A 21,033-nucleotide genomic window follows, 5' to 3' on the forward strand; every position below is an offset into this window, starting at 1 on the left:
TCGAAACTAATCAGACCCCCCAAACCCAAAACCCCAGATTTAGTCCTTCTCGGTGACTCGAGCCCGGAAAAGCGACCGCCCACCCAACCTCGCTCTTCCAGCGCAGAACGACCGACGACGTATGATGGCAACTGAAGCCACTCTCGCCGCCCCCGTCGATGCTTCTGTCCACTCTGACTCCAAGCTCGTGAGTCCCGCCCTTCCTTTCCCCTCTCTCCCAGAAACTTCACACCGCTGGCGCCCGCCAGATGATCACCACGTTTCCTCTTCCACATGTTTCCCTTCCCTACCGCTCATGCCACACGTTGCATGTTATTCAAACCCCCCTCGACTCAGTATCTGTGGTCGCGATGGCTGACGTAGGGTTCTTGTCCATGTCCGAACAGACTAACGACGCTGACAACGACTCTCACAATGTCGGCCCCAACCGTGCGAAACTGAATGGCAGTCCCGCCGTCGATGACTTGGAAAATAAGCATATCACCGGTATCGAAGATCAGGTCATTTCAGCAGACGTCAGTGTGAGTGGGGGATCAGATACAGAAGCATCACGGACCGCTCGAGATGGGGAGAAGGGCCATGGCAGAACGTCATCAACTGTCAAGAAGCCTGCGACATTCAAGGCTGTCTCTGTCAACAAGACTTTCCTAGCCGCGAAAGGCGCTGCGAGTATTTCTGCCGCCAAACCTGCCGAGAAGAACAACTCAGCATCCATTCTGAGCTCATCGCCCTCAGGATCATCTACCCTGTCAGCGTCACGACCGAGACTTGTTGCGAAGACTGGGAGCGGCACTGGCTCTGTGCCACGGCTTGCCTCAGCGGCCAACGGCGCCAAGTCCGCCTCCGGTCCTGATCCGAACGCAGTATGGAACAAGAATCGACGTAAGGATATCGGGTTGTTCGTGGAGGCTCTAGGCTATTGTGCTAACCGTCGTTTCCAGCTGTTCCTGCCCCGGAACCCAAAAAGCTGACAGATGAGGAACTTAAGAAGTATGGCATCCATATGGCGAGCCGACTGGCTCCGGAAAGCGCACAGGCGCAGGGTAATTGGGCGGATATAGAAGACGACGATGACGATTGGGCGCCTGAAACCATTACCTGGACCGATGGCACCAAGACAACCCTACCGCACCCTGACGAAACGCCCGCGCCGCCTCCCGAGCCTACACCCGCCCCAGCTCCTGCGCCAGCTCCTGCGCCTGCTCCGCCGAAGGAAAAGATGATTGAGAAGCCGAAATCGCCTGCGCCCCCCCGCAACGCCCCTTCTCCTTCCACGAAACCCGGCGTGCTTCCTTCTGGAAAGGGCTTGATTCTCAAGGGTGGTTCCGCCGACAAACCAACTCTCGTCGCAAAGCCACCTGCACCGCCAACTCCTGTCAAGTCACCATGGGCCCCTTTACCACCTATCGAGAAGGCCCCTCCTCTTGTAACGGAGCCGCCAGCCCCTCCACAGGCGGCTGGACTTCGGTTTTCTACCAGAGATCAGCCAGGTAGGAATAACACGCCGCCACCGTATGCAAGAGAAATTGCTGCCGATGACTTCAACCGGTCCGCTTGGAAAGAAGGCCCGGGAGGTGGAAATCGCGAGCTATATAATTCACAGTCCGGACGATACGAACCTGTCAACGATCGGAGAGGCTCATTCCGATCCGACGCACATGGCAGACAACCTCCCGTGTTGCAGCGTCCGTCCCAGTCCGATCACCCTGAACCCTCCGCGGCTTTCCAAACCAGTAGGACGACGATGCCCGACGGCCCATTTAGCAGACGCCGTGGATCCTCGAACGTTAGTGCCGGGAGCGGATCCTTTATTCAAAGACCTGGCAAGGGGCATGAACTACCGCTGCCGCCTCAAGAGCTGCTCAACGCTCGGAGAGGCTCCGTTACCGCCTCTATTGACAGCCCTGTATCGCCGCGAAACTTCTCTCCCTCGGGTCTGCAACATGGCCCCCGGGTGCATGGCAACCAGCAATGGCAACCACGCGCCTCCCCCGGTACTAACTACGCCAGCCTTCATTCAACCGGCCCTCCAGTGGCTCCAGATGGAAGACAGGTTCAACCGCCGCCGCCAATGGCTCGTTTGGAGGAGGATATCGAGTTGCAGAAAAAGATCATGCGAGAGAAGCGTGAGTTGGCGATGCAACGGAGACGTGAAGAGGAGGCTCGCGAGGAGGCTGCGCGAAGGGAACGTATCAAGGCCAAGTTGGACGCCATGGGACCACCCCCGGAACGCAAGAGTGCCAAAAAGGATTCTCCCGAAGACCCCAACGCGGTTGCCCAACCGCAAACGCCACAACACGACGGCTCGGCCGGATCAGACACTGTGTCGCAGTCTAGAGAGTCTGCAGCCAGCTCTGGCCCATCAACTGTGCCAACGACAGTCGCCAGCGTTAATGAGAAACCCTTCAACGAAAGGCCTCCAACCGGCGATTCTGAACACAGTCGACGACCAGGCGGACATGATGCAAGACAGGCCAACCCATGGGATGCTCAAGCGCCCCAGCAGGAGCGCCTTCCCACCTGGGGATCTGCCGCTCAGCAGGCTACTAGAAATGTTTGGGGATCTCCTAACAACGACCGTGGCCTTGGCAACGGCACTTTCAATACTGATATTGCCCGTCTACCAGAGTCACAGGCAGGCCAGCTTCCCCCGGCCCCAGCCAAGCAGGGCCCCGCGCCCATTGCACCACCCAGCATGCAGAGAATTCAAAACCCACTTCCGGCTTCGAGCCAAGCTCGTCCTACCGCGGGAGCTCCTCGTGAGATAAACGAGATGCGCAACAGATGGTCAAATTCGGTGCTCGATGGTGACAAGACGATGCTCGACGAGCGAAGGACCCAGCGTCTTGAACGCGATCGGCAACTTAATGAACGTGGTATTACTATTGACCAGGCTCAGGCCTCAATCAAAGAGACTTGGCGACCATCTGGCGACAGCAGACGTGACCCTGCTCATGTCATTCATGAAGTGGCGGCCAGCACTGCACCAGGCTCTATTTTGCCCCCGACTGGACCCTCCGCATCACAAGCGCGGCCTTCCAGGTTCTTCCCGCCCAAAGACAGCAGACACGATGCCTCGGCCCACGCCACTGAGCCCTCCCGGCCCAACTCGCCTTCGCCGCCCCCTCCTGATATGCTTGGCCACCCTGCCTACGACGGCGACGCACTTCGCCCTCATGTCTCCCTGCCACGCCCGCATCCTGTGGTCAAGCTGCCCCCCTCAGCATCGGCTGCGCAACCTGCTTCGGGAAGACCTGGCGCACCTCTTGCGTGGGCGAACCCGGCTGGATATAAGGACGGCTCTACCACCCATTCCCGCGGAACCTACCACCAGGCAAGTGTACCGCAGCGACACCAAGATCACGGGAACGAAAACTGGCAGGATCGTATCAACAACCTGCTCACGGGAAGGAAGCCCAACTCGCCGCCAAAAGCCCCTGGCGTTGAGCCTGTCAGCAAGAGTGCTCTAGATCACTCGGGCCACTATAACCCCGCAACGGTGTCTTTGCCTCGCTCAGCAGCTCAACCCTCGTCAGATGATACCAAATCCTTTACAACGAAGCCGATGGCAGAGGAATGTTTTGAGGAGCAGGAGATGGGCTCACTGCCGCAGATCAAGTTCCCGCACAAAACTCCGGATGCGGCTTGGCACCCGGCCGTAGCCCCGGCCAAACCGTTGCCCCGGCGCTTCTGGGTTTCGGATATTGAGACAGTGCGTTCGCTATGGATCCCTCACGATATGTCGGCCAGCGGCAGCGTGTATCGTGTTCAACTTCCTGGCATGGCCGAGGCCAAGACGATTCCACTCCCGTTCTCTAGGTCAGCGAGCAACCCCCGACGCTCTAGTGGGCGCGGCGGACAACGCGGCGGGAGCGGACCCAGCCATCGAGGCGGCAAGGGCCGCGACTCTTCGTACTCGGGCGATGCAAGCAGCTCGGCACCTCCTTCTGGCCGTGGCGGTCGCGGTGGCTATCGGGGACGCGGAAGTGAGAACTGGTCGCGCCGGAGCCCTGCCAGCCAAGCAGCATAAGCTTGGCGTCGCAAATATAACACTTTCAGAATATATCACCACGTTGACCACCCACGGTGGACAACATACACTACCAACCGTAACCGGCGAATGCAACAGCCATCTTGGTGTAGACCAAGCCGTCATGATATCGTACGATTCCTGTTCCGCATGCTACAAACTGTACGCATGCTCGAACTGCTCCGCCATTAGCGGAAGGCAGTGTGTACCATTTCAAAAAACTTTGATTATTTTCGCAGAGAGCGTTTTGCGTTTCGGACTTTGCAGGCCCTTTAGTCGGTCGGATTGCTTTGGTCGGTATATGAAGCTTGACCGAGAACCTCGGCACAGGACGCGGACAAATGGGGTTGGGAGGAAGCGAGAGCGAACTCTTTTTGTGACTTTTTTCTACTTCTCTACAACACACAAACAAGCACTATCGTCCTCGCCTGCATCCAATCGAATCTCGCCAACTTGAAACAAGGAGCCCAACCCGCCACTCACGAGGCTTGAATGGATAACGCGCTGATAGATCCTGTTGACCAAGGTCCGGCGTTACTTCACACGTCTTAGTTAACATATCACACACTCATGAACAGAGAGCGAGGGGCCAATGTGGACTGGATGGTGGGGGGTCACGGGGATAACGCGGTCTTTTACATACCTGATGTTAAAGGAAGGCTAACTTATGGAAACTCGGGGGCCACAAAAGGATTTGTCTTGCGGCGGGCAGCGGCTGCTAGCGGACGGTCTATGTGTCCTTCGTAATTGCAGTTCAGAAAATTCACAAACAAATGATGAAAACACAGCTATTGTTTGCTGCCTGAAGAGTGTTGACTTGATTGAGTGAGATTGATAATGATGAATAGCAAGGCACGTTGAGAGTTTGGCCTTCTCAAAGCATAGCCTGCTGGATGCTGTTGATACCCTATGCCTCATGCCGAATAACACGGGCAGCGCAGCGGAGGAAGTTGAGGAAAATATAGCTGACACGGGCGCTCGCCAGCAGCCTCAGCCACATGCCCCGCGAGAGCTCACGCCGCCAAGTGGTAACTCTGGCGATAGCTTGGACACAAGGAGATGGACGACGATGGCGTCCCTGTGCCTTGTCTGTCTTGAAACATGCAGAGCAGGTATAGTATCGGGTATGATACAGCAATATTTGTGGGTGGAATGAGAATTCGGTGCTTCTTGCTTCCTTCGTCGCTTGTGCAGTTTATCGTTGTGGGTACCTTAAATATGGCGTAGTCGATGGGGAAAAATAAGAGTGTGATAATGCGCAAGGGAATTATGTTTAATATGAACGAAACTCGATCCTTCTTTTTGCAGCTTTGTGGCTCTTGGTTACATGTCTCCTGGTGGGTTTGTTTTCCATTCACAGCTGATAATGCCGAGGGCTCGTTATGTCTGGTATTGTGTCACTTGCGTTTTCTCAGCTTTAAGGTCACATCTTTTGTTGTTGTTTTAAGAGCATGCGTTTTTTTGCGAGTATCTGAGTCGTTGTCGATGTTCCATAGAGCTTGTTGATACACTATAAAGGAGACATTGTATTGTTTTAGGTGGTGTTTGGGATCAGATATTGTATACGCATCGGTCGTGTAAACACAAGGAAAGGGGACGACTAAAATTATTCGACGTTTCCTTTGGTAGACGCGCATTTATGAATATTGCGCTAGATGTGGAATATATGGAGTATACGATACACCAAGGCTGCCACCAGAGATTCAGTATTGCCTGTGTTTGGATCAATTCAAGCAATGTGTAGTTGTTTTGTCTGCACCAGAAGTAGGTAGAAATAAATGTGTCCTCGCTCCGTGTCATACGGCGGTGCCTCGCAGCTGCTTTTCACGTCTTGGTTAGCTTTACCAATGAGCAATGGAGAAACTAGTAAACTAGGGTACATCAAACTGAGTGTGTATTTCTGCTGGACATATTTGTTCGTCGTCAGATGATACCGCAGCATTCATTTCTCCTTTAGTCAGATGGCAAACTGGAATAAACTAGCACAAGTATATCACAGCCTTGTGGGGCGCGGCTGATCAAGCATGGATGTAAAGACTATTTCTTGTTCTGAGTATTTACTGCTGTTGGCTACTGGTTTATCTTTTGACCCTACTTGCAAAAATACGGTCTACTGTTAGTCTCGCTATTCTTATGAGCAGATGGCTAGTCCTCATACTAAGATTCAAAGGCCACTGACTCAATGCCCACCATCACAGGTGCCAAACTCAATCGTTCTCAGATAACTAACGTATCTTATGGAAGACAGCATCCATCAAGATAAAGATCGACTCTTGTTGGCATCCGGAGTTCATTGGATGCTTTCATTTAAGCAACGTCGCAGTGGTTGAGGATAGCGAAAGCTCTTGAGGTTTTAATATACATATGTATATGTGTGTGTGTGTGTGTGTATGTGTGTGTGTGTGTGTGTGTATGTGTGTGTGTGTGTGTGTGTATGTGTGTGTGTGTGTGTGTGTGTGTGTGCGCGCGCGTATCCAAATGTGCTTTTTCAGAGGACTGCAGGGCTATAACGAATATTTGGAACAAAAAGTTTTGCTATTTAATCGAAAGACACGTGGCGAACTTTTTCAGCTGGTTGATTACAGGACTAGGAACTTATGAAGCCTTTTTAAAGTCATTGGCAATTCGAAAGCCTGAAAACAGTCCTCGAATAATAGAGATTTACTTTTGTCATCGGGACTCAGAGTCTGAATAACCGCGTTCTAATTTATCTATATTGGTCTTCTGTTCTTATTCGTCGCCCAGAATATCAAATGGATTCGACGAAGCCTTCTTCTCAGGCCGGACCTGTACCTCAACCTCCGCCGTCTTCTTTCGCTTCTTCTTCCGGCTTTTTGCTTCTTTGGAGGGCAAGAAGTCGCTCTCTGGGATCTCAAGAACCTCTCCCAGCTTAGCCAGCCCGCCGTTGGTCCTCAAGTCTGTGAGCAAAGCCATTGTGCCGTCTACATTTGGCCATTCCGTCAGGGGTGGCAGCGTCGCAAGAAGCTCTCGAATCTCGTCTAAACCGTCCGGCACGCTCTCAGCCTTGATGGCCTTCAAAAGATCCAGCACTTGAGCAAGGATGCGAAGGGAGTAGAGCGTCGCCTGTACCTGCGCTGACAGATGAACAACGTCCCACGGCACCAGACTGGAACCTGCTTCCACGGACAAGGCCTGCTTAATCGCACTAACGCATGCTTCTTGCTTCCCATCCGACTGAAATTGAGAAAGAATCTGCTGTAGAGCTATAGTTTGCCACATGGAATCATGTTCTCCAAGGCCCTCTTTGGCCTGGCTCAAGGTCTCCAGAAGGAAATCCGCGTAGTCTTTGATAGAGGGACGAGGAAGAATGATTATGTGCTTTCCTTGGTTGGTACCGTTGTATACCCTCCTATACTCTCTAACGGGAGGCGATGTTCTGGGTTGTAGCAGAGATGCCAAGCTGTATGCTAGCTGTCTGACAGAGGCACTACTATCCCATGCGCTTGCACGGGCAGGGCAGTCAAGAAGAGGCGGCAGACACATCATGCATCCGTCTCCGCCAGATTCTTGTGGAGATGACTTGGCGGCTCCAGAATAGCCAACGCACTGGAGAATAAACTCAGACAGCCTCGCGTCAAGCTTAGGGCTTTGCAAGCTGCCCAGTACCGGGACTGCGCTCCAATCCGTAGTTTCCAGCGTCTCGTACGGCTCGCAAAACCTGCGAAAATCTTCCAGATCCGAAACATCTCCCTTGCAGTTCTCAAGGACTTGGGCGAATTTAGGCCGACTGCTCTTGGAAAGCTCATATCCAAACCGACGCATTCCCTGCCCATCGGGGAGATTTAATCTCTTCTCGACGTCTGAGGGGGAGAACTTCAAGCCCAAAAGTCCATCCTTTCCGTCCGTAGATCCAATATGAAGATCCTTGAGGAAGGCAACAGAGCCTTCGTTCAGATCGTGGATGGTCAGGTCAGAGTCTGAAGTTAGGATTGTCCCGCCGTTCTTCATGACATCGTCCGCACAGTAGGCGTCAGCCTCTCCCGGTACAAGGCGAACCAGGTTTGCATACTTCTCTTCTTGGTTGAGCTTGTCTACAACAGCGGCAACCAAGAATGGTGGTGGCGGGGTCAACGGTTGATCTCTCCTAGGTGCGTCTGTTGGGAAGAGACGAGGCCGCTTGGGATGTGTTGCAGCAACCTGTTTCGATGGGCATGCGTTTGGGAATGCCGAGTGGAAGAGTTTCAACTGCGTTGATACTCTCAATAGTCTCTCCAAACGAACAGGAAGTTTGGCTGGTGGGAGAAAGCCGTCAAAGTAAATGGCACCGCTGTGAAGTGTAAGTTCTCAATGTTCGATTTTAGTATTGTCCAGGACGTGGTACATGGAAATATCGTGGCTTGTGAGCTTTTCAAGCCATGCGATGGTGGTATCACCGAGTAATTCATATGATGGGAGACCGATGCTGCTCCTTGTGCAGAGATGGTAGATATGATAGGCCAATGCAGGACCGTCAATTACCACCCTATCACCATCCAGAGGACCAAGGACGCCGTAAGGAGCTAAGTAGTTGACTAAGTGAGGAATTCCCATGACGATGATGTGAGCTCCAGTCTGTGGAGATCAGTCTTGGGGGACCTCTTCAGGCGGTCTCATGTGTTAGTTGGTGAAAGTGATGATTAAGGCTTTTTTTTATTTTATTTTTTATGGAGGGGTTACTCATACTGGTCTCAGGGTCTGTAAGCTCCAATTAGGAGTGGATATGATTAACTGAACCGCCAATCAATAAGCCTTTGATTAACAACATAGAATTATACCAGAAATACTTAGTACCACGAAAAGAAGAGTCAAAGATAATCAAAGGGGGCTGAAGTTGTCCACCAGCGTCACTAAAGAAAAGAAAGACTTCAATTTCGGATGTACCTGCCAGAATGGGAGGCACGGACATCGTGGGGTCTACGTGCCCAACACTGTACAGCTTGAAAAGTCTATGGAGGTTCGTTAGTTTGGGGCCGGATAAATACAGTAAGAATAATCACTTCTTCCGGCGGATTTTCGTGAACGCACTGTATGACCCCACCAGGCTGTTGCTCCGTACCCGTTCGTCGGCTTAACCACCACCCCCTGGCCCAACTCAATTTTTCCTTTCGCAGGTAATAAAAGCTCCCCGCTACGCGAACCAAAACTCTTCGACCTTCGCATTCTTTTTGCAAAATGCGCGGCACTCTCATCTTCCCGGGCTCCTCGTGCCCAGCCCTCACTACTCAAATATGTGAGAACCTGGGCATGGCTCCTGCTTCGGCAGAGCTCACCCAATTTTCCAATGTAAGCTGAAGTGCGATCTTGCTTCTTTGGTCTCTCCCGAAGACACAGAATTTGCTGCCGTTGAAACCAACGGCGGGGGGGAGAGCGCTGCCTATTGTCGCAGCCTCTCCTGCCACTGCCTTGATTGGATCAATTCCAAACTTGTTTGGACTCCCTGTTGAGGCTGACCCGTCAAACAAAAGGGCGAGACGAGCGTTCGAATCTTGACCAGCGTCCGAGAGAAGGATGTCTTTGTCGTCCAGTCTGGCAGCGCCAATGTCAACGACACCATTATGGAGCTGTTGATCATGATCTCGGCCTGCAAGGGCGGTTCGGCCAACAAGATTACTGGTAAGCATACATCCTGTTTCTCTATCCATCATTATTGTTTTGCTAACATTCCCCTCCAGCTGTGCTGCCGTACTTCCCCTACAGTCGTCAGTCCAAGAAGAAATCCCACCGCGGTGCTATCACGGCGAGAATGCTTGCGAACCTCCTCGGTATTGCGGGTGTGAAGCACGTCATCACCGTCGATCTCCACGCATCCCAGATGCAGGGCTTCTTCAAGTGCCCCGTTGACAACCTCCACGCCGAGCCGTTGATCGCGAGATGGATCCGCCACAATGTGCCCAACTGGAAGGAGGCTGTCGTGGTTTCTAAGAATGCTGGTGGCACCAAGCGTGTAACATCGCTTGCGGATGCACTGAAGCTCAACTTTGGCATGGTCACCACCGAGAAAAAGCGCGGAGGAAACATGACGTCAAGTATGATCATGCATCATCTCGGCGACTTGGACCGCGAGCCAGTGTTGGAGAGCAGCCGTGCAGGCCCTGCTCCTAAAGAGAGACCTTCTACCCCCCCTGCCGGCGGTCGTGCTGTTAGAGTCAGAACCGACGCCCAGGGCTCTCCTCAACCTACCAACCCCCCTCGTTCTCATCCCCGCTCCATGGATGAGCGGCCTACAACTCCCACGCAGGCTAAGCCCCACGACGGTCCTATTGATGACGAGGAAGAGAGCGATGCACAGTATGATGATCGTCGTGCTCACGAAGTCACTCACGGACGTCTGGTTCAAGGTCACATCGTGGATGACGACTATCCATCCCCGGCCACTTCGACTGCGGGTGGCAGCATCCGCGACGAAGACCCCATGACCATGTCTCAAGCCTCCTCTTTCTTCGCTCCTCAGCCCCACGCCTTAGGTGGCTCGGGAGACGCTGCCCCCGAGTCCGACGAGGAGGATGACGTTCTCAAGGACCCCAAGATTGAGCACATGATCACTTTGGTCGGTGACGTTAAGAACAGATCTGTCTTCATCGTGGACGACATGATTGACAAGCCCGGCTCCTGGATCGCCGCGGCTGAGACTGTTGTCAAGAAGGGCCGCGCAAAGAAGGTGTACTGCATGGCCACCCATGGCGTGTTCGGTGGCGACTGCCTCGAGCAGATGCAGGCATGCGAGTGCATCGACACCATCCTTGTGACCAACAGCTTCCCGATTCCCGAGGACCAGGCGAAACGCTGCCCCAAGCTCGTTGTTCTGGACCTCTCCTTCCTTCTGGCCGAGGCCATCCGTCGTAACCACTACGGAGAATCCATTTCTCCCCTGTATCAGCACATTCTGGACTAGGATATCCAGTGAAGAGCGTGAGGCTGGATTTGTATTGATCAGATCGCTTAGCACGGCTTCTTTCTTGCTTTCTATTGTGAGAGTGGACTCTGGATTATGTGCATTCGAGTCCGGCTCTGTGTGGCATACTTGGGAGATGGCATTCTAGCGCGGCGTTCTGGGCGACGGCACGGCAAAGTGGAAAAGCCAGAATGGCGGCACAAACAAAAGAGGAGACCTGAAAATGGTCTGCCACTCTACCTTACATGGTCAGTATTAGACATGAATGATGATCTTGATACCTCAACCGACCGCTACCTTCGTGGTCTGTGTGTCTGCATGCAAACTGATATACTTTTCTTTTCCTTTGTTATCTCCGAGAGGAGCTGGGACAGCGTTACTGCTATGCCCTCTTATTTTGCACCAACGATGCTGTCTTCTGGACAGCAAGGGCTATCTTTATCCCAGAAGAAGTCCTTAACGGAGCGTTGGCAGATTGACTCGACTAAAAGAAGACACCTCGCTCAGTTTGCCTTTTGGCATTCACCACCTCCGGGATGGGTGGGCGAGGGGTAAGAGAAACCTTCGAACATCTCCCTATGTGAAATCCATGTTTTTGCTCGTAGATTTCTTTTTTGAACATATACTTGCGGATATTTTCCCGCCTTTAGTCTCTGTTCATCGCGATATGTTTTATACGCAGGATAATAATACAAACAATTTGCATTTTTTAACACTTTTGTTGGTCTTACACGTCGTGACATCGTCCTCAGGAATTAAGCCCTCACAGTCCGTCCGTCGTTGTATCCGCCCCTTTTCATGACGTATAAGCATAAACTAAAGTACATCTGTACATCGACAACTGTTTTTCTTTTGCTTCTTTTCTTCACTTTTCTTGTCGCCAAATCACTCAAACAGTTCCCATCCGTGGATCTCATCCAGCAGTTGTATGAACGTATTCTTGTCGTCCTCCTTGGCCCCCGCGGTGTCCTTGAGCAGCTCCTCGCCAAAGTTGCCCGAGCCCGCAGCCTTGATGATACGCCATGCGCGGCGGAACTCATCGCGAATCGAGACGATGCCGTTGTGCGTCACCGTACGAGCGACGTTGTGGTCGAGTTCAAAGGGGTCCTCGATCGCGAAGAGGTAGCGGTGGCGCACCTCCTTTACCTCGCCAGTTTTATGGACTGCTGACGTTGGCGTGGCGGTTGACTTGCTCGCGATGACGGGCGAAGCAACTTCCTGCGTTGTCGTGTCGGCGACTGTTGGCGTGGCCGGGCCGGAGGCCGATTTGAGCGACAGGTGTGCTGCGGGAGAGTTATCCGTGATAGGAGAATTAACGGCGTTGGGGCGGTATTCGATGACGGTTTTGGCGCCCGTCCATCCCTTATCAGACTTGGAGAGCAGGCCGCCCGGGGTTCGGATGCTTAGGACGTCGCGACCCCAATCGTAACCTCTGCCGGGGTACGTGCTCATCGCGCCATTTTGAGCGTAGTATTCGAAGAAGCCCCGAAGTAGTTGGCCGATTGAGTCGCGGTTGCCGTTGAGTTGATTCATCTGCGCGAGGCGGCGAATCTCGGCTTCATCCCGCCAGAAACCGACAAAGTGACCACGGCACATAATAGTATCGTCTAGCCCTGTCGGAGACATACCTTCGGGAGGCGGCGGAGGCCCAAGCTGCTGCAGGTTAGGGCAGACGAAAGGCTGGACAACGTTGACTAGGTAGTGAAGCATCATGAGGACGTAGCCGTAGCTACTGAGGGTGCCGCGGTAAGGGGTGTTGATGCCACGGACCTTGGCCCAGTGCTTGATGAAAAGGACTAGAGGCCGAACACGGGGGTCGGTGTGAGAGTAGCAGCGTAGCAGGAGAGTGTTTTGTAAGGCAAGATGGGCAGAGAAGTTGATATCGCATTGAACGCCCACACCACTCTTAGGGAACTCGAGCTTGTCTCTGTACGGATCGCGAGGCTGGTTGACAGACATCTTTGCAGGGTCTTTGAGCTCTCGCATTCTCTTGATAGTTTCGATGTTCTGCTTCGTAACGGGGATGACGTAGTCATAGTGAGGATCTTCCGCATTGCTCTGACGCATAGGGCCGCGGAGATATGAAATGTACTCTCTGATGTCGCTCTCGAGGCGAGACTCGTACAAGTGATGGTCCAAAGCTTTTTCCAGCTCCGACGCCAGCTGGAGACTTTTGTGGCGACGCGCAACCGCTGGGATACTGAGGCTCCCGGGGGTCGTCTCAATGAATTCTCGCACATGGTCGCGAATAGTGTTGGTCCAGATACCGGCTGTGTATCTGTCGATGATGAGACTTTTGGCAGCGTTCAGGTTGTTGGCTTCCCGAGGTCGAAGTTGCGATACTATTTTCAACGTCCTGGCGTGATAAGCACCTGCAGCCTCGTGCTGACTCTGCTCAAGTGTAAGCAGCTGAGCAGTTGGCAGCTTCCTCATCTTCTCTAAGTGTAGCTGCAACTGTTTGGTGTACGTCAGTGGCTCAACGCCAAAGTGTGGTTGATCTTGGAGTGTTTTCCAGGCGGATATGAGCATGCGAGTTGAGTCCTCCGTATCCTCTGGGCCCGCAATGGCGACATCTGCCTCGCAAAGCATGACAATTCTTTCGCCCTCCATTTGTGCGTAAACGCCTGCTAATGAACGGTAGTTGGGGACGTTAGGGAGTGGTTTGAAAGAAAGGGAAAGATAAGTTGATAGTCTGCTCTTGAGCTCCATATTGCGAAGCCCACAGAAGAATGCTTCACACACATTGTTGAGCAGCGCATAGTCACTCTCCGTGAGCTCGCGACAATTAGATACGGTAATATCGCGACCTCCCAGCTTTCTCAGCATTCGCTTTGCAACATTATAGTAAGCGGGAAGAGACATGTTATCTGACTGGCGAAGGTTGAGTGCTTTCGCTTCGGCAGAGCCAGTAAGAGGTGAGGAATGGATATCGGTCTTGTGGCCAGCTGGGTCATACGCCACATCATCGGTAATCTCCTTGGCATGAGTAGCCTCGCTGTCTACGAGATCTTCTTCGTTTTCTGCATCTCCATGATCAGCATCGACAATGCCTTTCTCCCATTTGTCGCGCTCCTCCAATAGATCAAGTCGAAGATTCTCAGGCGGCTTCTCACAGAGCTTAATGATTGGTACTCTTGTCCGAGTCAGGAGGCGGGCACCAAGGCCGAGATCGAGAAACGCCTTTTCGATAAGCCTGGGAATCGGAGAACCCGCGGCATCTGGCTGGGGTTGAGATAAGGGCGATACGAGACCGAGATCCATATCGGAAGCCTTAGTAGCAAAACCGGAGGAAAGGCTGCCAAAACACTTGAGCTCTACAGACAGGGGATGGAAGTTCTCGGCGCCGTTCTGATTCATTTCGTACTCAGCAACGGCGGCGCGACAGACTTGCTCGATCTTGAGCCTAAAGTTCTCCTTTTCGGCAATCTCTTCGCGCTCGATTTCAGCTCCGGCGACGAGGGTATTGCACAACCCTTCCAGATAAGCTGCTTGGTTCTCCAGCTCCTCAGGTCGAACCTGATGGTGTGAGCCACGTGGGCTATACAAGGTACCATGAGGGTTGCGTGGGTATCGAGGAGACGCACTATCTTGCCGGGGTGAGAAGTGAGGCTGATCATGATGATGGTATCGAGATACGTCAAGGTTTGCGGGGTGACGTGGTCCATTATGCTTAGGTGTGTGAGGTGGCATCCCGCCATAATGGCCTTGAGTCTGACCCGGGCCATGGTGAGATTGCGTCTGATGAGATCTACCTGCATTGTGATGAAAGCCGGGTGGATGAGATGAATGGCCTGGAGACCCGGAGAAAGGTCTTCCGTAATGGGTGGGCGGCGAAGGTCGAGGGTCGATGGGAATAGACAACTGAGCGTTCATTTGGCGCCGTTGGGCTTGGTTCGGACGCTTTCTGGCCACCTTGGGGGAACCCATGGGCTTTGCATCAACAGCTTGAGATGAAGAAGAGTTGTCGTGGGCAACGGCTTGCGCTGCACCCTGCGCAGGCACGGCGCCGCCAGGGAGAGACGCGCTCGTTCGTGGGGAGTCGGGGAACGGAGCTGGACTGGTTCCAGGTGGCGCGTTGGTAAGAATCAGATTCCGTAGGCGGTCCTCGAGGCCATTCTGGCCGTACCCAGGCCGTCCCTCACTACTTTGCATGATGGATGGCTCGTTCGTGTGGCTATCCTTATGCTATGTAGTTGAAGTGGCCAGAACTTGGCGATGGTGATGTTGCTGTGGGGTTGAGTGAGCTAGAGGTCTTTGCGATTGGGTCGAAGCGGCGGGGTCTTCTTACCTAGTCAGGAGTGCGCGGGAACCATGGTCGAATGTGAAGGTTGCGGATTCAAAATTGTTGTTTTCATAAAGAGGCAGGGAATGGGATTGTAGCTTAGAAACCAGTTTCCAATTGATGATCACCTCATTCATGTAGTGTAAATCTGGAGTGAAGTGAAAGCAGTACGTGGGGAAGGTACATCCCTTGATGAGGGGCTACAGTACGAAAAGAACAGACACTGTACATGCAAGCCGCGCCCCGACCACCCTCTCACACAGTGAGAGCTGACTGACCTATGCAACCTTTTGGGAAACGACGACAGCAAGCTGAGATAGGACCTACCAGTGCTCGCCTAGTCGTTTTGTGGCTTCCCCTAAGAGATGATTGACAAAGTTGGAAACGGGTAAACATCTATAAAAAAGCTATATTCCAAGTGCAATTCACATAGACATCAAGATATGCATAAAATGGTTTGCTGCATTGTGAAACTCATCATGTGCTTACAACTTCTGCATAGGAGCATGTGTTTTAATCTCTGATCCTTTATAAAAGCATTGAAGTTGGCAAAGTAAATAATAATAATAATAATAATAGCACTACTAACACAACCTTAAACATCAGATTTAAATTCTTAGTCCTGGATTTAACCGGTTCTACATCTCGAGGCTGCTTTTGGGGACCTGTAACTACAACAAACCCAACCCACCGTCAGCCCTTGGAAGTGTTCCCTATGACGTCCTGATGAGTCTAACTATTTCCAAATGCGGCTCCCACCAGTGGATTGCCAGGCACTGTGACCGACCCGCCAAGAAAGGATTGTTCCCTTAGAATCAGGGAGGTAATGTACCCCACGCCAAAATTTGCTAGCCTGGTACACTTTGCTTCCACACCTTAAACAGGCCAACCGTGCCCAGCCTTTCTGCAAGCTCCCAGAGCTGCCTGCGCCTAATTCCTAAGGTAGGCGCGCCTTCCAATAACCTTCCTGCAACCATTTCCTCGTCTCAACTCTTTGTCATCGCCTCAACACCTCCGTCTTCGCGACACCAAGATTTCCATCGCCCTCTACGCTGTTGTCCTACCGAATTGGACATTTCTGCAGCATTTTTATCAGAGATCGATTCTGACAGGTCTCTTACTCAAGCGCCGTGCTTCTACGACTTTGCGCCGCCTGCGACGCCGCCGGTTCCGTTAACGTTACGTTCTCCGTCTGCGCTGCTGACAGCCTTCTACGAACCGAGTCGCCGAAGCACACGGCAATACACTACTGAGGGCTACTTTCCTTGGAAATTTGGCGATTGGATACCTTAACTGTATGATACAGCTGACAAGATGAGCGCGCCTCCGCCTGGCATGCCTAACGGCCAAAACCCCAATGGCCAGCCTCGCCCGCCCCCGATCAAGCGACGACCTCGCGGAGATCCTCTCGTTGCCCGCAAACGCCCAGGACCCCCGCGACCCGCGGCTGCGCGCCCCGGAACGAATACTTTGCAGACCGCGGCAGGCGCTAGACCATCACCCGGCGCGTCGGGCCATCATGGCATTCTTCAGCGCCCCGAAACAGAGGATGATATCAAGGCTAGGAGGGCGGCAAATGGTGGCTGGCTTGACCCCGCGCCCGCCAACGTTAGGGAGTTCAAGATTGTCACGACGAAGAAGGCATTGAAAGATGGCATACGTCACCACATCATGAAGCTTTCCTCTTCCAAGGCGGACCTTGAGCAGAGAGGCATTGATCCGACGAACCAGGATGAGTTCACTAGACCTGTTACTCTCCAACGGCGCGATCCTCGCCAGCCGCCACCTGGCCGCGAAGTCAAGCAGGAAGCGCCCGAACCACAGCCGGTGGACGAAAAGGAGGCTGAGAGGCTAGCACAGATGAAGGCTGAGCGTGAGGCTGTTCGTGCTGTCGAGCTGGCCAAAAGTGCACCAAGCCTTAAGGATCCTAATGCCGATAAAAAACCAAAGCCCAAGAAGAAGGAGGAAGACGTACAGTTCCATCGAACTCCCAGAACCGAAAAGGAGAAGAAGCAGCAGGAACTGCGATACGAGGAAGCTCTTCCCTGGCACCTTGAGGATGCGGATGGTAAAAACGTCTGGGTTGGATCATACGTCGCTCCTTTGTCTGAGACGACCGTCTGCTTCGTTGCCACTAGAGACGGTAAATTTGCAGCTGTTCCATTAGAGAAGTGGTACAAGTTTACCGCCAAGCCACACTTCAACACCATGAGACTGGAAGAGGCCGAGGCTTTGATGAGCAAGAAGACAGACATTGGTCGGTGGTATATGCGAGATAAGCAGAAGAAGAGCGAGCAGGATGAATGGGAGGCAACTAGACACGCACTTTATGGCCCTGCCAGGATCAAGACTGAGAGCAACACCTTTCGTGCCGCCTCCAGAGAGGAAAAGATGGATCATGATCAGATCGACATGGAAGGTGACGAGTTTCAAGACGATGATGAAGCCCCTGGTCTCGAGGTGGATAACGACGAGGACTTCAAAGAAGCCACTGAACGAATTCGCCGTGACCAGCTTGGTGCCAACCTGTTTGGTGAAGCTGATGAACGCAGGGTTGAGAAGGAACTCAATGAGGAAAAGAAGGCCGAGGAAGAGCGTCGCAAGGAGGGCAAGCGGACCACTAAAGCTTTGATCAAGAGAGAGAAGGAGACAATCTACCAGTCCGACTCAAGCGGTTATGATCCTTTTGAATCATCTTCGGTAAGTTTATCCCAGTAATCTTGGACATGGACTCTGCTAACGGTTGTATCAGAGCGAGGATGACTCGGATGAAGAGAAGAAAGAGGATGAAAACAAGGACAAGGAGAAGGAGGACGAGAACGCGCAGAAGGGAGACTCAAAAGACAAGAACGCTTCGGGTGTTTCCTCCAAGGGTAACACAACCCCGTCTGGCCGACAGAAACATACAGATGCCCTGAAGAAGGGCAAGTCATTGAAGCGCCCTGGCTCTCCCAATCTGTCTGAATCTAGTGGAAACGAATCCTCACGCAAGAAGGTCAAGAAGCACGCTGTCGCATCTGTCCAACAGAGCCGCTCGTCAACCCCTTCGTCTCAAGGACCGGCAGGCCAGAAGAGCAACCTGGGTAAGGGCGCAATGAGCGACGGTGAGGCAACAGCAGGAGAGATGTCGGACGGCCAGCCAAGGAAGAAGAAGATCAAGCTTGTCGGCAGTGGGGCCAGGGGAACGCCCGTTGGCTCGAGGGCCGGTAGCCCAGCCCCTGTCGCACCTGGTAAGTGTGCTCTCTGCAGTCTTGATTCTTGTGAACACATTTTAATTTGCTGCTACAGGTTCCAAGCCTGGATCACCCATTCCAGATGGCTCACCGCGTGCTGGTTCCCCTGGCGGTCCCATTGAAGCTTGGGAGATCATCAATGCTCTGCCAGACCTCCCTAATGGTATCAGCATTGGAAACCTTATGAGAAAATTTGCGGGCCGGATAGGAGAAGGCCCAGGCCAGATGGACCGAAAGGACTGGATCAAGCTCGTTCGAGAAAACTGTGCCTACGGCCCAGACAAGGTTCTCCGTCGCAAATCTTAAGAGATTGTCAGCAGAAGGGTTTTCTTGAACGCTATGACTGAGCTCTCGATGGTGTTTCTATTCAGGACTTCAGGCCCATTTCTTGGGACGCCTTAAAAGAGACCTTAAGCAGGTGGACCTGAAGAGGCAACTGAACGTATTTGGATGAAGTGCGCTTAGGATATCGACAGTCTCCTTCGTCGCGCACCTTAAGCTCAGATTTGATTCCTCTAAACGCAGTACTGTTCCTTGTCAGGGTCACGCTGACAAAATGGACCAGTACAATTTGGAATTGTGTGGTATACGGTTTCCTTGAGAATTGATGATGTTGTTAGCACACAGCATCTCCGGGATGCAGACTGCATTACAAGCTCATAGACATAGAGCTTAGAGTCAGCTTCACAATCACAATGTAAATGATGAAGCATAGGTTAATATAATTTTGCCCATGCTGCCAATTGGCGATTCACTCAGCAGTGTATTGGAATGTCTATACAGATTGGAGCCCTCATTGACTGAATGAGCGAGAGCGTCTTATAACCAATCTTGCTTTGAGTTCCATAACTTGTTTCGATGCTTACTTGCAGCTGTTTTCTAGAGTTTGAGCTGTCATGCTTCCTATTCACAATACTCGTATTCTCGAAGCTTTAGCAACGAAACTGTTCTGCCCTCCTTTGGCATATACTGTCCGCGAAGCATCAATGGAGCAGCCGTATCTCGGCCCAATGGTTGATAATCTTTTGATATGTCTTGGAAGCCAACAATTGGAACTTGAACGGCAACACCAACGGCGCTGCCTTACTCGTCCATCTGCCATGCATAATCCAAACCCTTGTTCCGTTCTCTGCGGTTGAGCGCCTTAAACCTCTCTCCTTCGAAGCCATTACCCCTATCCACGCCATCCCACCTGTATCCTGGCCGTATACCATACCTATTTGGCGGCGCAGCCCCTGTATATATCGGCCTCCTCTTGCCCTTCTTTCCCTTGGCTCCTGCGCCTGTCTTTTCCGTCATAAACTGTGCCATCGGGTCGTTCCACCGGTCCTTTTCCTTGAGCTCCTGATTCATCTCCTCATCATCTGCCGTTCGCGCAAACTTCATGAGCTTCGCATCTTCAAGCGCCTCCCTCCGTTTTCGTGCCTCTTCAATCTGCACATCACCCTTGGGCGCCAGCTTGGCTTGTCTTTCCTTCTCCTCCGCCTCGGCCGCCAACCTGCGCGCCTCAGCGCGCTTCATCGACACGTCCACACGCCGACCCGTCGCATCACGGTACACCGTCTCCTGCTCTTTGCCATGCTTCCGCATCTTTGCAAACTCGGCTTCCTCAGCTTGCTGCCGTCTCTTGAGCTGGGCCGCTACCGAGGCCGCGCTCTGGAGGCCAGCGTGCGTGCCGTCACTCATCTTGACGACGCCCGCGTCGGTTTCACCACCTTCTATTACCGGCATCTCGTCGTCTGCCTGCGCGGCGGCGGCATTTTCTGCGACGGCAGAAGCAAGGATAGCGTCTGCGGCGGCGGCGCTGTCGTCATCGGTTTGTTTTGAGGATCCGCTGGCGGCGACAGTCTTCCAATTTGATTTCTTCGTACGACGAAATTCTGCTGATGTTCCTGAAACAAGGGCCGGGCCGCCTTCTGCTTCGTCGTCGTTCTGCCCTGATGACTTGCCCCAGTTGTCGTCGTCGTCTGCAATGATGAGACCCTGGTTCTCGGTGGCGGCCTTGCGCTTGCGCTTCTTGGATGGCTTCGGGTCTGCTACTAAATAGTGCGTCGCAAGGTATGAGGAGAGGTCGGAAGGCATTTTGGCGATCGTTGGTGACCGAAACAGGAAGAAAAAAGCAGTTTGGGTATCTTTGGAGGAACTGGTTGGAACTGATCTTGAAAGTTGCTTAGCCTGCAAGCTATCGATATCATTGTACGTCCCGAACGCACGGGCCCGACAACCAGAAAGGCAGGGGCTGCGGAATGACAAGGGTGCCCCCACTCCCTCCACGAGCGAACGTGCATGTGACGGGGCGCTAGTCACTTATCGGAGGATTGAATGTCTCCCGCGTCGAACCTGACAATGACGGGTTCTGCAGGGTAATTGGGTCTACTAGTAGCTTGTAGCGCATCCGTGGCCTTGTGATGGAACAGTCTCTGTACGTTGATTTCGTCCATATATCTGATGCTGGTTACTAACCAGCCATAAAAGCTACAGACTGATCCAGCTAGCCGTCCATCTCTGCGATCCACCCGCGAAGCCCCCCTTATGATTACGTCGCCCAAAGTCACTCGACGGATTAACGGGTTCTAACTGTGAACCGCTTTTTCTC

General features: G+C 52.8%; 6 protein-coding genes across 6 annotated transcripts; 3 read left to right on the plus strand and 3 right to left on the minus strand.

The window, feature by feature from the left end:
• Positions 1 to 121: 121 nt before the first annotated feature.
• CTRU02_202482 (uncharacterized protein) lies at positions 122 to 4,030 on the plus strand (the record flags this gene model as incomplete). Its single annotated transcript, XM_036719898.1, has 3 exons — positions 122 to 187; positions 387 to 882; positions 942 to 4,030. 3 exons carry the CDS (start codon positions 122 to 124, stop codon positions 4,028 to 4,030), a joined length of 3,651 nt encoding a protein of 1,216 aa, XP_036588600.1.
• A 2,730-nt stretch (positions 4,031 to 6,760) lies between these two features.
• On the minus strand, positions 6,761 to 8,581 carry CTRU02_202483 (DNA replication initiation factor cdc45; the record flags this gene model as incomplete). The annotated part of the gene is made up of 2 exons (XM_036719899.1): positions 6,761 to 8,318; positions 8,373 to 8,581. 2 exons carry the CDS (start codon positions 8,579 to 8,581, stop codon positions 6,761 to 6,763), a joined length of 1,767 nt encoding a protein of 588 aa, XP_036588601.1.
• A 621-nt stretch (positions 8,582 to 9,202) lies between these two features.
• Positions 9,203 to 10,922, plus strand: CTRU02_202484 (ribose-phosphate diphosphokinase; the record flags this gene model as incomplete). Its single annotated transcript, XM_036719900.2, has 3 exons — positions 9,203 to 9,313; positions 9,496 to 9,643; positions 9,703 to 10,922. The coding sequence occupies 3 exons, from the start codon at positions 9,203 to 9,205 to the stop codon at positions 10,920 to 10,922; spliced, it is 1,479 nt and encodes a 492-aa protein (XP_036588602.2).
• Positions 10,923 to 11,807: 885 nt separating this feature from the next.
• CTRU02_202485 (poly rna polymerase cid13) lies at positions 11,808 to 15,074 on the minus strand (the record flags this gene model as incomplete). The annotated part of the gene is made up of 1 exon (XM_036719901.1): positions 11,808 to 15,074. The coding sequence occupies one exon, from the start codon at positions 15,072 to 15,074 to the stop codon at positions 11,808 to 11,810; it is 3,267 nt and encodes a 1,088-aa protein (XP_036588603.1).
• A 1,444-nt stretch (positions 15,075 to 16,518) lies between these two features.
• On the plus strand, positions 16,519 to 18,743 carry CTRU02_202486 (transcription initiation factor iif subunit alpha; the record flags this gene model as incomplete). Its single annotated transcript, XM_036719902.1, has 3 exons — positions 16,519 to 17,904; positions 17,957 to 18,434; positions 18,493 to 18,743. 3 exons carry the CDS (start codon positions 16,519 to 16,521, stop codon positions 18,741 to 18,743), a joined length of 2,115 nt encoding a protein of 704 aa, XP_036588604.1.
• A 777-nt stretch (positions 18,744 to 19,520) lies between these two features.
• CTRU02_202487 (uncharacterized protein) lies at positions 19,521 to 20,519 on the minus strand (the record flags this gene model as incomplete). The annotated part of the gene is made up of 1 exon (XM_036719903.1): positions 19,521 to 20,519. The coding sequence occupies one exon, from the start codon at positions 20,517 to 20,519 to the stop codon at positions 19,521 to 19,523; it is 999 nt and encodes a 332-aa protein (XP_036588605.1).
• Positions 20,520 to 21,033: the final 514 nt, after the last annotated feature.

Source organism: Colletotrichum truncatum (genome assembly GCF_014235925.2).
Source record: "Colletotrichum truncatum strain CMES1059 chromosome Unknown Contig_0001, whole genome shotgun sequence".
Classification (NCBI taxonomy): Eukaryota; Fungi; Ascomycota; class Sordariomycetes; order Glomerellales; family Glomerellaceae; genus Colletotrichum; species Colletotrichum truncatum.